This window comes from Salminus brasiliensis, chromosome 4 (assembly GCF_030463535.1).
Source record: "Salminus brasiliensis chromosome 4, fSalBra1.hap2, whole genome shotgun sequence".
NCBI classification, from domain to species: domain Eukaryota; kingdom Metazoa; phylum Chordata; class Actinopteri; order Characiformes; family Bryconidae; genus Salminus; species Salminus brasiliensis.
In genome coordinates, this window is record NC_132881.1 from 5,253,979 (window position 1) to 5,271,393 (window position 17,415).

Sequence of the window (17,415 nt, forward strand, 5' to 3'; positions counted from 1 at the left end):
ACTGTCTTTGACTTTTAAAAAGTGTGCAGCAGCTGATCTCCTGCAAAAAGGTAAATAGACCAGGGATCTTCTCCCTCAAGCGCTAAAAATAGCTGCCAACTCCTTCAGCTACTCTTGGAAATCTATGTTTTGTTGCAAAGATCATAGAAAAATTGTCTTTCTTAAGTTTAAGGGGATAGGGGACTCACATAAGCACAAATAATGGAATGAGGCAAAAGTCCTTCAGTTAAATGAGCCATTGTCCCAATTCGACCCAGAGAAGCTCATCCATGCTTTCATCTCCAGCAGAATATTGCTGACTACTGCAGTGGCCTTCTACCTTTTACCCTCCCACAAAAAGAGCATTAAACAGCTTCAGCTCATTCAGAACACTGTTGTCAGAGTTTTAACCAAGATTATGACACACCGGTGGAACCAAAAGACTTGCACTTTACATTAACTATATATGCATTTAATTATTTTATCTTATTATTTGTGTAAAGCACTTTGAATGACCTTTGAAAAACTTTCCTTGCTTTGCCTCGTATTAAAAAATGCGGGGCTCGTTGAGCTATTCTAATCCCATTTTGTGACGATGGAGTCAGTGTTGTATAACACAATCCTTCTCTAAAAACGGCGAAACGTGTTTTTCCAGGGTTTGTTCATTTTTCACCAGGTACAGCGAGGCATCAAAATGACAATTGTCATCACAGAAAGCTTTGTTTTACTCCTGCTTGTGCTTGTGGAGGAGCTTGAAAACCTCCACTGCCTGGAATAGAAACGCTCTGTGTGGCATCAGCGTGGCCTTGTTTTCTCTCAGGCTGGGACAAAACAGGGGAGCGGAGATTGCTTCTTCTAAGCGTCGCCATCCATCACTTAAGGTGTCAAACCTGAAGAAACACAGTCCCATGGAATAATGGACCTGGTTCAGCTTATAAAGGGCTTGATGTATTACTCTGGTCCACCATGATGATGGGTGGGAAAAGCATCCTGGGGTGGGCAGTGTAGTGATTATTAGCGCTATCATGCTAGATTTAGATCAACTGTAAAGCAAAAGTGATCTGTTTGGAGTGGTGGCATAAATAAACTGGGGTAAGTAGCGGATTTGGCCAGGTGTTGGCGAAGAGAACATAACTAGCCTCAGTCTCTGTGGGCAGGTGGGATGGCTCCCCCACTCCCCCCCATTGTATGTAATTATATTAGCGGCAGTTTAAAAAAAAAGATGTGCTGGCACTTCACATGTCACATACTAGCAGTTAGTCATTCCCCCAGTGTTTTAGTAGCACTGTGATGGAGTGGGCCATGGTACCCTGTGGCCTCCTAGGACTGGAGCTTGCCAGCCTGGATTGAAGCGGTCACAGCCTGGAGGTTTTCAGAGAGTGCAGGGAGGCTGGCGAGTGTACAAGGACTTCCCATCAATCTCCTTCTGTGTGTTGTCTGTGTGAGACTCACCTGGGCCTAGAGCCATTAATAGCACCAGAGACAGACAAGCAAACCATAAACACACACACACACACACACACACACACACACACACACACACACACCTTACCAATGCACCTCTTAGGATGCTTAAAATGATCAGTCTTGCTGGGTATTTCTAAAACTCCTTGTTCGTGTGCATTACAAGTAGAGGTGAGTGACACTGCCAGCTTCTTCACATATTGGTGGATGCAAGGTAAATGTATAGCAGTAATTGGTGCTGCACAATTCTCTTGTAGCACTTATACACTCTTGGACTCCTAAGCAAGGATAGCTGTGGCTTCACCGGTGATCAGACATGCAGTCCTACCCAGCATATCTCCTCATCTCCTTAGCACAATGCTTGCCAGTAAAGTATGCTAGAAAGATCGGTTGCACTACAGCGCCTCCACTGAATACAAGCAGTGACTTGTTGAGATCAAGCCACGATACGCGAGTTGGCACACGAGTGTCAATGAGGGCCAAGATCGAATGTTCTGATCTCCTGGGCTCCAGCCAGTTCAGGTGAGGTAACAGATCTGGCAGTTGGTGTTCTCCTTAAAGAACATTGAGTTGCTTAATGATGTTACGTTAACAGCTGCTTGGGGAGATGCTTGTTGGCTGACTTCATGTGACTCAGAGAAAGAACACCCTGGCCTTCACTAGTTCACGAGTTGGAAGCGTTAGAGGGAGTCCTAGCTAGTGGGTGGGAATGGACACTAGGGGAATAGAGGTGGGTGCGTCCCAATTGCGAAGTATGTGGTATTTGTTTATAGTACTCAGTTGAGTCCAAATGAGGGGGAGATATGAATATATGACCAACAGTCAGTTGTGGTACATGGGCACCCTAAATTCCTTACCGTTCAGTACCTGCTCTGAATGAGTCTGACCGAGGCCTGCTTTGTGTAAGAGTCAGTGCTCTTGTGCGAGTTGGGCAATCCTTGGTAAATGGCTGCCATCCATCAATCAGCCCACCTTGCTGCTTTGTGCTCCTGCTATGATGGCTATCTGTCATTCATTTTGAAGGGCAAGCTGAGTACTGAAAACGCTTCTATTAATAAAGATGAAAAGAAGAATCAGGATAGAAGATGTGATGTGAAGACTAGATGTAACCAGTCAACCCGAGCCATGCAGATTTGCCATCAGCAGCCAGAGTCTCAGAGAGCACAACTGGCTGTGCTCTCTATTGGTGGGTGGTTGGATGGCGCTCTCCATTCCCCTTATGACTCCTAAGCGATGTTGGCTGGCACTGGCATATGCGGTGGAGCTGGGGACCTGGTGCTTTCCTCAGAGCGTGCCGGCCGCCAAGCAGTTCGAAAAGAGGCTGTGACTGGCAATGCATGTATGGACGGAGACACATGTCCAAGTGTCAGGAGCAATGCTAGTTCTTGGGAAGTTATGAATGGGGGGGAGCTCTTTTTTTTAGGGAAGCTCTTGCAAAACCGAGTAGAAATCAAACTGCTGAACTTGGGAGGGATGGAAACTGTCCTAGTCCACAGGATGGATTGGTTTAGGGTTAGGTAGTGTGAAGCAGCAGGAAGGTAATTTTAAGTACTGGTGGATGTACAATTATGTGTTTGGAGGTAAAGCACCTGGCAAGACATGTAGCAGCTCTAGCAGCTCTGGTGATGACGTATATATGTGCACAGAGGGGCCAAAACACAGCTGTGCACAATGAGGAGATGAGGTCATCACCGTCTGCTGTCAGCATCCCTTTATGTGCAGTTGTGTGTGCGTGTCCGTGTGGGCGTGCGAGTCATGTTCTCACTGGGTGTGGAATTGAGAGATTGAGGAGTTATAAAATGAGATTGGAGCTTTGGCTTAAAGGCTTAGTAGGCCTAGACTTCAGAAAGCTGTAGTGATCCCTTTTAGTGTTTGTATTCATTTCGCTCAGCATGTCCCTGTCTTTGGTGCTGTCCGATTGGCGTAGTGCTAGGGCTAGGATAGGGCTAGGATATCTGGTGGATAGGACCAGTCCAACAGTTGTTTCTCATAGTTGTGGTCTGAGTTGGTTGTAGGGGTAATGGGCAGGCTTAAAGACCAGGGTTACTTTGACGAGGGCTAAATTGCTATGGCCAGACGACAACATCGCCTAAGAGTGATGAGGGGAGGGAGCGGCCGCTGATGGCAAAGCGGCATGGCTCGGGATTGGAACTCTCAACCCCGGGCCATAGTGGTAGTGCAACACTGAGCCACTCCAAGCCCCACAACCTCCTTCTTTTGGTGCTTGCATACCCCTGCCCACTGTTGAAAGCACATGGACAGGAGCATGCAGGCTCAAGAATAGAAAGGTTGCCTGGTTAGCATGAGGCCATCAGTGAGCTTTGTGCTGGTATGTTGTTTGTCCCTTCTCAGACCACCCTTTAGAGAGCACCTCAGAAGCTTACCAATTTGGAAATCATGCCCTAAATCTCCCTAAATGAATTGTACGATATCTTGCGTTGTCTTATGTTGTGACTTTTTACTTTTTTAAACTTGCGCAGAAAGGAATGTGAGCACTTCTTTTTGACAGCTAGTGTAGTTGGAAAGTATTGTGTGATCTTGGTGAACTGTTGGTTCTTTTGCCCCCCTCTAAACCTCATACTTGTCTCTGCAGGATCTCCTACTGTACAGCTGATAAGATGCATGATAAAGTTTTCGCCTACATCGCTCAAAGCCAGCGCAATGAAACGCTGGAGTGTCATGCCTTCCTCTGCACCAAAAAGAAAGTGGTGAGTCTTTGTAGATGTGTGTGTGTGTGTGTGTGTGTTTTATTCCTTTTGGATGTCTCTACTGGGTGTGTAGTGGTGTGATCTCTGGAGAGATCTTCATGTGGCCACTCCCTGTCTTTCCTTCCCTTTGCTAAATTAGTTGTCTACACTTTCAGAGAAGAATGAGAGGAAGGGGAGTTGAGTGGGACTGAAGATACACTGGAAATACACACTTATTTACTGGCTTGTTTAGGGATACTTCATCCCCAGTCTCAAGGCAAAGGGATCGTCTTTTTTTCCATACAGAGGTTGCAAGACAAGAGGTTGCTATATCTGCTATACTGATCTAATCTGGTCTGATTTTCATTGTTTGAATGTGCTACACTGTAACTGAGAACAGAACCTGATCATGATATCACATACTCCTTGTGGAAGTGTGCTAAAACAAGTGATTTGTCAAGCTAATGGCACCTTTTCCTGGCCAGTGCGCCCCCAAGTGGTTGAAAATTCAGTTCTGCTGCATCACTCTCCGTTTTGATCGAATTATTCCAGGGTCTTATCCGATAGTTTTGCTGTCCTCTCAGTATATTTAGCTAGTTTCAGACATGGTAAAGCCGGTTGACTAGGATAAGCTGTTAGTTAAGCATGGATACCTGCTTTCGCTTCTTTGTGTGCTGCTTTTGAGCTCCCCTTCTGCAGACACGGGTTCACCTGGTTCACGTAGTCACCTGTATTCACATAACTAGCTGTGTCTGGTGCTGGTGGTCTGTCCACAGTTGTGGCAAAGACCAACATCAAATTCGTCTCAGCTGTACGTGACGAAAGGCTTTCGCTAGGGGGCTGTGCGTGTGTACAATTTGGGGGTCAAAGCTCAGAGTAAAGCACGCACCAGCTAACAGATGCCTGTGCCAACCAACATCACTTGATGAGGGGAGAGAGCGCCATCTACCCACCCGGAGTGACCAGGCAATCCATCAGTCATCAGACCAGGCAAACCATCCAGCTGCACCCGACCCCCAGGCTATAGTGGTAGAGCATTAGAACGCTGACACTCAGAGCTCTGGTAGTGATGATGATTAATGGTAAAATACAGAAGATTAACCGTTAGTCCATTTAAACTTCAGTGTAGTTGGTAATGGAAGGTGGGCGACTGCTCCGAGGCAGGTAGCAGTAGCTGGAGGATGGGCAACTAGTCTGAGGCAGGTTGTCAGTATACCAGTAGTCCGTGTCAGGCCAGACAGGTGGGCCATCACGGCCAGTTTCGTGTACTGAGCTTTCATTATTCAACTATACCAAGATAAACACAGTTTTCCAATCTAGAACAGCCTTAAATTGTGTTGTGTTTTTTTGTTGTTGTTTTTTGGGATCATAAAACATAAAGTTTGTGTTAGTTATGCTTCCACAATGCCTGTTGTTACACCCCTGTATCTCACACAAACATCCCTTAGCTCTGGCTGCTGCACATCCTCCATCCTTCTGCCTCCACAGGCTCTTACACTGCTATGGAACGAACCTAATAAAGTGTGGAGATGTACTAACAAACTCTCTCTCTCTCTCTTTTGCTCTCCCAGGCGCAGGCGGTGACTTTAACAGTAGCGCAGGCCTTCAGGGTGGCGTTTGAGTTCTGGCAGGCTGCCAAAGAAGGTACGCTCCAACTGGCTGGCTTTAACGGCAGCCGGTGATTGACATCTCATGCCCTCCCGGTGCACCCATCTCTGTCTTCTCCTCTCTGTCTTCTTCTGTTTTAGCCTCGCTACCTAAACATATGACTGACATCTTCCAGTCCCCGTCTTTTCTGACAGCTTTACAGATGTGCGTGTGCGCGGGTGCGTGTGTTAAGTGGGTGCGTGTGTTTAGTGGGTGGGGGTGTTTGTCACACCTAGATTTCCTGTGTTTACTGATGCTATTGAACTGAATTAAAGAGACTGGGACTGCATCTTCTGCACCGGGGGGGTGGGGAACAGCAGCTTGACGACAGACCCCGGGATTCCCACAGCTCAGCAGAACGTATAATTAACTGCATGTGTGCACACACTGCGCTCACACCTAGCCTGAAAGTGTGTGTGGCATACGTATGAAGGAGTTTACACTCTTCAGTGCTTTTCCTCCCCTCGCGCCCTCACTGTACAGCTCACTTTGCTGATGAAGCAGAAGCATGACCAGGAGCCTAAAGACGTTCCACCAGGATTTCAAACACTCATCTGACCGCTTCTTTTTTGGTCTGGAATCGGCCTAGAAATGGACTAAAACTAGAGGCTTGATTTTAATTTATATGATGAGCCGTTCTTACTCTAACCAAGAAAATTCTTTAACAAAGTGAAAATCGCTTCATAAAAAAATCTGCAACAGTAAAAAAAAAAAATAAGTATGAGGCCATGGTATAATGTGCTCAGCACTGGGAACGGCCAGCTGCAGCGGTGCAGCCTTAGTTCTTAATCCCAAATCCTCCACAGGACCTAAACCCCAGATCTACCTAACTCTGTAAACGTGAATGGCAGAATTAGAAACTGAATCAAGACTGAATCTGTGTAAAGGACAAATGAAGGGGACAAATAGTGTCTTGCTGATGTTTTGACAGCACAGTTGACATCCAGGTAGACCTCTGTACCTTGACAGATACAGAGACAGGAAGCGAAAATAAAGAGAGGGAGAAGTTGACAATGTCGTTATCTTACAAAGCAGAGAGAGAGAGACAGTTAGAGAGGGGAAAGAAACAGTGGATGGATAAAAAAGGTTGGAGGTAAGAGGAAAAATATGTCAGACCTCAGTGACAGCTCACATTGATCCCTTTCTCAGTGAGATGGTGATGGAGAGATTGTTTACTCGTCCTTTAATACATCAGGCAGTTCTGCAGCCCCCCCCCCCTTTCTCCTTTTTTTCCAAAGACTCGGACAAGAAGCTTTGATGCTGTTTAAAATGAGGTACCTTTTCCTTTAATAATTCAATTCCCAGGGAAATCAAGGCTTTAACAGAGTTTTTTTAAGTCACTGCATAGGCGTCGCTTTTAAATATTCAAATTAATGGCATTTTGAATTATGGCTCGGTTTTGCCCACATCCTCCCTTTCTCTTAGCTCGACTTTCCTTGTTGTGATAATTTCCATTTTCCCTTCTCAGTCTTCCCATTCTTCCTCCTGAGGCTTGGAGCTGGGTGTCTCATCCTATGCATGCGTGAGATCTGTGCGTGTGTGTACACGCGTCTGTGTAACTGATGGGGATATCAAAGGCACTGATATTGCTTTTCAGGGCCAGCGAAAGTCTTAAAAGCTCAGAGTCTGCCTGGGTGATACAAAGTCTCTGTGGGTAGCAGTAGGATGATAAAAGAGCTGATGGAGCTTGGATCACTTCTCTTTATATATATATATATATATATATATATATATATACAGTGAGTCCAAGAAGTATTTGATCCCTTGCTGATTTTCTTCGTTGGCCCACTAATAAAGACATGATCATTCTATACTTTTAATGGTAGATGTATTCTTACATGGAGAGACAGAATATTAAAAAGAAAATCCAGAAAATAAATCTAAGGAATATATATTAATTGATTTGTATTTCATGGAGTGAAATAAGTATTTGATCCCTTAGTATTCATTAGCAGTTCTGGCTTTTACAGACCAGTTAGACACTCCCAATCAACTTGTTACCTGACCTGAAGCCACCTGTTCTCACTAATCACTTGTGTGAAAAACACCTGTCCACAGAATCAGACAGATCACACAGATTTCAAGTCTCCAACATGGGTAAAACCAAAGAGCTGTCACAGGACCTCAGAGTCAGAATTGTTGACCTTCACAAAGCTGGAATGGGCTACAAAAAGATTAGTAAGGTGTTGGATGTGAAAGTAACAACTATTGGTGCAATTATCAGAAAGTTTAAAGAGTATAACATGACAATCAACAGACCTCGGCCCGGTGCTCCAAAGAAGATTTCGCCTCGTGGGGTGGCAATGATGCTGAGAACAGTCAGAAATCGTCCTGCAACCACTCGGCAGGAGTTAGCAAATGACCTGAAGGCAGCTGGGACCACAGTTTGCAAGGAAACAATTGGCAACACTTTGCGCAACAATGGATTCACATCCTGCAGTGCCCGAAAGGTACCCCTGCTGAAGAGAGCACATGTGGAGGCGCGCCTCAAGTATGCCAATGATCATTTGAAAGATGAACCAAGTTATTGGGAGAAGGTTTTGTGGTCAGACGAGACCAAAATTGAACTTTTTGGCCTCAACTCCACCCGCCATGTGTGGAGGAAGAAAAATGCTGCCTATGACCCCAAGAACACTGTGCCCACCGTCAAGCATGGAGGTGGAAGCATAATGTTTTGGGGGTGTTTCTCTGCCAAGGGTACAGGGCTACTTCACCGCATCACTGGGAAGATGGATGGAGCCATGTACCGCACAATCCTGAGGGACAACCTCCTCCCCTCTGCCAGGGATCTGAAAATGGGCCGTGGTTGGGTCTTCCAACATGATAACGACCCTAAACATACAGCAAAGGCAACAAAGGATTGGCTCAAGAAAAATCACATTAAGGTCATGGAGTGGCCCAGCCAGTCGCCAGACCTCAATCCGATCGAAAATCTATGGAGGGAGCTGAAGGTCAGAGTTGCCAAGCGACAGCCCACCAACCTTCATGATTTAGAGAGGATCTGCAAAGAAGAGTGGGCCAAAATTCCCCCTGGTGTGTGTGCTAAACTTGTGGTTAACTACAACAAACGTCTCACCGCTGTGCTTGCAAACAAAGGCTTTGCCACTAAGTATTGAGTGTGTTTGGCAAGAGGGATCAAATACTTATTTTCCTCATTGAAATACAAATTAATTAAAATATATTCTTTAAAATTATATTCTGGATTTTTGTCTTGATATTCTGTCTCTCCATGTTAGAATATATCTACCATTAAAAGTGCAGAAGGATAGTGTCTTTATTAGTGGGCAAACAAAGAAAATCAGCAAGGGATCAAATACTTCTTGGACTCACTGTACACACACACACATACACACACACCTCTTCACCAGCACCGCCATCATCAGTGTATCCCATAGGGCGTTTGCCTGAAATTTTACACTAGTCTTACACTAGGCTTCAGTACTTGAAGATGAGAGAAGTGGTATTAAAGCTTTGTGGCGATTTTCTCCCCCAAATGAGCCCACCCAGCCACTAGGACCCCCCCCCCCCCAAACACTGCAGTGCTCATGGCACTCGGAGGGTGAGGACGGGCAGCGATACATGTAGTCAGATACCGCCTCTTTTCAAATGGCCACTAGGGAGAAAAGTGCCAGATCTCCAGCTCTGACACATCAGCCAACAGACGCCTGTGCCGACCAGCATCACAATGGCAGTGATGAGAGATGGGGAGAACGCACCATCTACCAACCCAGAGAGAGAGGACATGGCCAATTGTGCTTTTTCAGGCTCTGACTGCTGATGGCAAAGCAGCATGACCCAGGATTTAAACTTGCGATCCCCAGGCCATAGTGTCATCGTCATAGTCTCACCGGAGCCACTTGAAGTCCCCCAATTTCAGTTGATTGTTATTTATACAGTTGTTTTTATTTTAGATAAGTGAAGTCTTTGAGAGGCATTGCACGTCTGTGGGGTTGAGTTTGTGTACTTGTTGAACTCCATGAACCAAATAATTCAACAGCAGTTATCCCAGGATTTTAGTCTCAGGATGCAGCATCAATTTTCATGCTAAAAGTACTAAAGATTTTTCCTGGGAAGGATGGTTTTGTGAGCTTGTCGCCTTTTCCACCACTCATAAGTTTTCATAATACACCCACTGAGAGCAAAAGGACACAAGTGTTGGTGTGACTAACAGAAGATGAAAGGGTATGAGTGTAAAGATCTTACAGTCCTTCCATAATCAGTCCTGATTGGCTTGTTTTGGACATTGTATGGCAGAAAGTCGTATCCTAAGCAATAGCCTATCTAGGAGCCTCACAAACACCCACTTGTGTGATGTTTTTCCATTGTATGGGCTCCACATTGATTTTTGCTGACATTTATCACGTGTACTTTACCATTTTTTGGCTAACCTATTCCCTTTAGCGTTTCAGAACTGACAGGGTCTGCATTCACTCTCTATAAATGATAATTATACGGCTTATAAATGTGTATCCCTCTTCCTCTCTGCCCTTGAGCCATGGCTAGATAGCTTGTTTGATGTGCCACCTCAGTCAGTAATAGTTCCAGTAAACCTGTGTGTGTGTGTGTGTGTGTGTGTGTGTGTGTGTGTGTGTTGGGATAATTATACACCCTCATCTACCTTTGCCTTTGAACCCATCCTCACACTGATACACACCCAGAGAACCACAGGTTCCTGTTTCTGTGCTTGAGGACTCAGAAACTGTATCAGGTTAGGTAGGGCAGGGCGAGACACAACCGAATGCTTTGTTATGTGTGAAATCATTTTGAGCAAATGTTTTTGATATTATGCTGTATGGACAAAAGTGTTGGGACATCTGCCATTCTTTGTTTCTTTCGAAATGAAGGGTATTAAACAAAGGACTGGGCTCCGAGAGGTCCAGTGGAGTAAGGCGTTGTCCATTTGATCCAATGATCGCTGGTTGGAACCCTGGGTGATGCTGCTTGCCATCAGCAGCCGATGTCAGCACAATTGCTCTCTCCCCACATCACTCCCAGTCTAATGTTGGTTAGCACAGGCGTCTGTTAGCTGTTGTATCGGAGCTGGGAGCGTGCTGGTTACTAGCGAAGCTGCGTCTGGCTAAACATATGTCAGAGAAGATGCTAGTGCTAGTCTTCACCCTTCTAGTGTTGGGGGGCTTTGCTAGTGATGGGGGATTTCTAGGCAATTGCGTAATTAGCCTTCCAAACTGGTTCGAAAAATGCCCAGAGAAGAAGGTGATGTGAGGATTTGATTGCATTAAGCCATTAGAGTGTTAGTGAGGTCAGAATGCTGGATGATCACCAACTCATCCCCAACTCCCCAACTCATCCCAAAAGTACTGGATGGAGCACCATCATACCATCATTCCAGAGAACACAGTTCTTCCACTGCTCCACAGCTCAATGCTGGAGGGCTTTATACCCCTCTAGCCCACGCCTGGCATTAGGCAGCATGATGCCAATAGGTTCATGTTTATCATGTTACCAGTCTTTTGGTAAACACTCATGGCTTTACCTCCCCTTTGCTCTTCCCTCAGAGAAAGACAAGCGAGTGAAGTCAGGATCAGAAGGTGAAGTAGCCAGCATCCCTCATGCAGAGAATCCAGACAGTCTGAAAGAAGGCGGTGAGTCTGTCTGTCTGTCTGTCTGTCTGTCTGTCTGTCTGTCTGTCTGTCTGTCTGTCTGTCTGTGTCTCTCTCCTGCATTTTCCCTTCATTTCCACTGTCTATATCTCTCTCTATCAAAAACTGACTCTACCTTTAGCTCTCCCTTGGCCTTCATCTAGGAGTTCTTTGTGGATCTGCCAGGTTGTGTTTGTTCTACACCTTTATGTTTTTAGACACTGATTGTGTAACAGAGACTTTGGTAACCTTTACTTACTGCACCGTGCACATGTGATAGAGCCAGCTTGCTGATTCTGCAGATCACCCCTGGATTTTCACAAACGCAGTTTAGATCAGCATGAGATTTGGATGAGCTTTCGTACAAAAAACAAGCCGCTTCCATCTACTGCTCAGTAAAGCACACCCATCCTGCCTCATGCACATATTTCATCTTGCCAAGTCGGTCAGTGTGGAGTCAGTAGCCAGTTCAAGATCTATTTTTGTCAAATGAACAAGTGATGATTTAAAAGAGTAATAGAGGAGATGAAGCTCCAAAACAGCGTATGTTGAACAGAAAATGTCCCAGAAGCCACAACAACTGAAACTATAATCAGATGTTTCAGTGTTTAGAGCTCCACCCTCGACCTTTATTACAGCTTCCTTTCTTCTCAGGAGACTCATTTCAGTGTTTCTACAGAAATCGGCAGGGAGTTGTTCTCACACCTGCAAAGTTCAGACTTAAGGTCAGTCTATTATTCAGTGGTATATATTATATATATATATATATATATATATATATATATATATATATATATATATATATATATATATATATATTAGGAATGCGAGCCCCTTCCGTCATCATTCGTGCGACACTCAGTGTGGGAAATATACCAGAACCAGGGTTAAGGAACACTGCCCTGACGTACACCTCCCCAGAAATGTAAAGGCTGGATTAAGACTGGATACTTTTTTTAACATCAAGCTTTCAGGGAAGCGGTTACGGTTACAATCCAAATACTTGGATCAAGAGTTTGAGGTCTGGGCTCTGGTAAGGTTAGACCATTGTTCTGAGAACAGCAGTAGCTTCACAAGCTTCTTGGCCAGCTCCACATCTACAGTGGAAGGACAGACCCAAACACCTGTGGATGTTTTCAGATCTGGAGCAGGAGTAGAGCTTGATTGTAATTTTGACAGAAACTGAAATGACTATGTTCTCTGACTTTTAGACAGCATTGTAGGTTTACAATTACAGTCTGTAGCCCATTTTTGCTGCGTCAGCCCTCTTTACCTTGTCCATCGATGGAAAGGGACCATCCACTCAATACAGGACACCCAGAGACTGCCTTCCTCAGTGTCATTCGAGAGGGATGACTTTGCAGTACCCCATGAATGAGGCATAGCCACCAGAAAGGTCATGAACATGAGCCATCCCTCTCACTGTTAGTCACTGTTCCAGGGAGCTGCTGGTAATTGCTCTGCTTGTGAAAGAGGAGCTGCTGAATCTAATTCGGAGATTGACGGACGGTAATGGAGAGGCAACAGAGAGTGCAAGGTGTGCCACCAGAGCAGATAAATGGGGAATTGTTGTTCAGTTTAACTGTGGTTCTGAACTGCAGACAGACAGTTTAGCTTAATACATCTTTTAGATCCTAGCCAATGCAAACTAGCTAAGGGTATTTTCTGAGTAAACAGTGAAGCTCTTTTGTAAGTCGCTCTGGAGAAGAGTGTCTGCTAAATACTTTAATGTAAATGTAAATGTTAAGTTATGGGTGTATTTAAGAAAGGACAGTAACCTCAGCCACTGATTACAACATAACCAGGAGCCATTTAAGGCCACTTACCAGAAATGTGGTAATGGTCTATTGTAGTGTTGCACCTATATTGTATCGGTACAGTATTAGTACAGTGTTTTATTGGTACAGTATCGGTACAGTATTGTATCGGCAATAGAGAGCACCAATACCATAAAGCTTACTGATGCCGTACATTTTGATTTCCATACTTTATACAACCAGTCAGTCATAAATAGTTATTACCATTAAACAGACATTTAATGGAACTTTTAGCACCTTTTCTTTTCATGTGGTGTTTTTTAGTTCTAAAACAGCTTGTTTTAAGGCCACACACTGAAGTTTAGTATCTTTGTATGTAGAGACATGTACTTGTAATGAAATGTGAATTTTAAACACCAAATAAGAAGCTGTTTGGTGGAGCCTAGCAAGATTATGCTTCTATGCTATGTTCTTTTTAAGAATTATCAGGATTTCTAGCCATCTATTGAGTATTTAAGTCAGAGTTGGTGTTGGTATCGGTATCTGTACTCTGTATCGGCAGATACTTGAATATCTGGTATCGGTATTGGAAAGGAAAAAGTGGTATCTATGCATCCCTAGTCTATTGTGATGATTTGTTCCCCCTGCCTTTGCAGAACTGTGAGGTTTTTAATCTGTATATGTTTGTGTGTGTTTGTGTGTAGAAGTGGCTACAGGAAATCTGTTGAACTTGGAGGAAGGAGCGATCATGGCGATGGTACACTCAGGACGGGAAGCCACTCGCACACACACAGCACAGAGCATCAGCACAGAAAACAACAACACCGTATGGGTAAGAACATGCAAGAGCTCAGCAGATGAATAACGACTGCAGGATTCTATTATTCTTTGTTATTTTGTTAACATATGATTGGATATAGACTGATGAGCCAAAACATTATGTTACTGATTATATTGTAACAACAGCGCGTGTCACAGCCTGGGATATGGCATTAGACATTAGTAAGCAGTCAGTGTGTTCTCATAGTTGGATGCTGTAAAAATGGCTGGGCGTTGACAAAATCACGAACCTGTTGCAGGGTTATAGGGTGCACACAAGGTCCATCGATTTTTGCAAGAGCGGTCCGGTCAGAGTGCCCACGCTAACCCTAGTCCATGGTTAAATGTGCCTACAATGGATATGTGAACGTCAGGACTTCACCTTGGAGCAATGGAAGAAGATCGTCTGGTCAAACAGTGTTTTCTTTCTTATGGACAGACGTGTAGACAACGACAAGTCGATCCAGACTTCAAGGGTCTGCTTGAATGTTGGTGTTGGATGTTGGATACTACCAGCATCCAAGAATCCACCGTTCTACTGTGTTGTAGAAGAACCTTCACCTGTTCACTATAAACTGTTCACAGTCTCCCAGAGCAGGGCATTTTTGTTAAGAAACCATTGTTTACAGGAAGTCAAATGGAAATGGTGTAAATGTTGGTGAGCGTTTTAACAAAAAACACAGGAAAGTAAAGTCAGATCTCAATTGGTCACCCTGGAGTGTAAACAGACATCTGATCAAAGTAGGCCCAGACTATCCAGATGCTAAACGCATGCTAATGCCAGGTATAAACGGGCCCGTAGAGTGAGCCGTGAGCTGATTTGGTGGCATAATGTTCTGGCCCGTTGGCATATACTGTTTACAATCCTGTCTACTGCAGTTGGTTAATAAAACAAAGGAGATGCATTGCGTTATTCAAAGGAATGAATAATAATTAAAAACATCAAAGGCGAATGCGTTGGAGACCAGATGGCAATGTAAACCTTTTGAAATGTTGAAGACTTTGCCTTCTGAATTTGACGTTGGCATCTTCAGTTTACTCTAAGTCTGTTCTGTTAGAGGTGGGAAAAAAAACAACCAAATGAATGTAAATAATAGAGCATGCTTTCAGAGGTTTTTGAATGTGGACTGTCTAATATTAGCTTGTTGATTACCGTAAAAATAAAACTGCACAGCAGGCTTCGCGCTTATACAGCCATGTTTGCTAAACGCACACACACAAAACCACAGGACTGATTAACTGATTTTTGCTGGTGTTTTAACACTTGAACAGCTATAGAAGGTGGAAAACTGGAAAGGTGTATTGTGGGTGAGAGATCTGCTGGTCTTTAATGACCGGCACATGGAAATTGCTCAGATATTAATATGTAATTTAGGGGGTTCCTGTGGGGGTGCCAAAACAGTGGGTGGGGACCGATTAATCATGCAAACAGCTTAATTTGCATACCAGCTGTAATTTATTGAGGTTGGGAGCATAATTGTAATTACTTCTGCGTTCTTGGAGGTCTGGGACGTGAATACAGTCTGAATACAGGAAAATGTGCAAATGGGAGTGTATACAGGGGTAATTCACATGATGTTGTGAATAGAAGTGTTTGCTAATTCAGTAATCCAACATTTGTCAACATGATAAGACAATCCTAATGGTTTATAATCGTTTTTATGATCTTAAAACACATTTACAATTGAAGCCAATGGGAAAATCTGCTTCATCACAAGCTTATTGTCCCAAGTGTGTTTTGAGCCAACTGGTACAGGAGTCATCGTCCTTGGTAATCGGATGCGTGCTGTGGAGGGTGCAGTTATTGCACCTGCCTAAACTGTCAGCTTTATCTGTTGTTAAGAGATAATGGCTCTCCATTGATCAGTAAAGTAAACTGCTTTGGAAGCGTAATATGAGCTCATGCGGTTGGTTCTTGTTTTCAGGTTAATTAATGATCCAGTCTGCTTCAGCACCCCTCATTTATAACCATGTCTCAATCAATGATTTGTGCAGTTTCAGACTTACAGGAATGTAGCTGATAAAAGCCAGGGTGCTTTGGGCTGTTCTCATATTTTTTTCAATTATGTGTTTTACCCATCCATTAGGGCTCAGCGGTCTAATGCGCTTCCACTTTGGCACAGTGGGCCGTAAGTCCGAATCTCGAGTCATGCCGCTTTGCCATCAAAGAAATCCGAGAGAGCACCATTGGCCGTTATGGTATCTATGCTCTGGTCTGCTCTCATAGTTTTCTCAATTATGTGTTTGACCAATGCATTGCAAAAACTAAAGCTCTGGGGCCTCCAAGTGGCTCTCTTGGTCTAATGCGCTACCACTATGGTCAGGGGGTCAGGAGTTTGAATCTCAAATCACGCTGCTTTGCCATCAAAGTCCAGAATTCGAAGGAGCACATTTGGCCGTGCTCTCTCCAGGTGGGTACCTGGTACTCTCTCCCCTCACTCACTCTTAAAGTGATGTTGGCTGGCACAGGCTTCTGTCAGAGTGTGTCGGCTGCCCAGCAATCAGTTGGAAAGATGTGATGGCTGGCTTCATATGTATCGGAGGAATCCTTACCCTCCTAGTGTCCGGAGCATTGATAGTGACAGGGGGAGTTATGACAGGGTGGGTTAATTGGCAGTACCAAATTGGGAGAAAAAGGGGGAACAAATGGCAAAAAAAAAACACACCAAAAACTAAAACCTCTCTAAGGATGCAGTGATGGAAGGGCTCATGAATCATATCCATTACTGTACATTCAGAGTTTTTCTGTTCGGATCCATCATTAGCTGACTCCAGACCACCAGTAATGGCAGAGTGCAAGCTCACTCATTACACTCATTACTTCAACGCTCCTTCAAACCGTCTGGCTTAGCAGCGTCTTTAACTCAGAAAGCAGTGCAATATGCTCCGCCGTGTCCACTCCCCTCCCCACCCTGCAAAAGTCTGCTATTTGAGTAGCTTGGCTGGACAAATAATGCAGATTAAAGGCGCTGGCTCCAGCGGTCATCAAAATGTTATCATTAGACGCTCAGGAGTATTCCTCCAGGCGAAACGGAGACATTTCGGTTGTTGCTGGGGAAATGGCAGCAGGTTAAAGGGCCAAAGCAATCAAGAGTAAGCCTGTTATGAGAACACCAGCTGGGGTGGATGTGTGTCCGTGTCTGTGTGTGTGTGTGTGTGTGTGCAGGCATTTGCTAATGTGTTACTTAAGAGATGTTTTTAAGCTGTCCTTCTTTAAGGATTAAAAAGTTTCGCTTTAGCAGTGTAGTGACGCACAAAGTTTACAATACAATATTTAGAATAGAAATTGAGCCCCCCTGAATCTGTTGATTTGAGAAATTTTTGGAGTTTGGGTGGCTTCTGCTTTGTGGTATTTATTTGTGGTATTTATTTGGACAATAGTTTTACAGCTTTGATCTTAATATAGTACAAATAGGTCAAAAATGTTACTTTTAGGGGCTTAGGTGGTCCAGTGGACTAAGG

General features: G+C 44.3%; 1 protein-coding gene across 2 annotated transcripts in view; it reads left to right on the forward strand.

The window, feature by feature from the left end:
* ldlrap1b (low density lipoprotein receptor adaptor protein 1b) overlaps positions 1 to 17,415 on the forward strand; it is a 59,632-nt gene that overhangs the window by 32,679 nt on the left and 9,538 nt on the right. For both annotated transcript variants that reach the window (XM_072677391.1, XM_072677392.1), the window contains exons 4-7: positions 4,037 to 4,151; positions 5,702 to 5,774; positions 11,294 to 11,380; positions 13,839 to 13,966. In XM_072677391.1, coding sequence (XP_072533492.1) covers positions 4,037 to 4,151; positions 5,702 to 5,774; positions 11,294 to 11,380; positions 13,839 to 13,966 — 403 coding nt within the window. The remainder of the gene's footprint in view (positions 1 to 4,036; positions 4,152 to 5,701; positions 5,775 to 11,293; positions 11,381 to 13,838; positions 13,967 to 17,415) is intronic.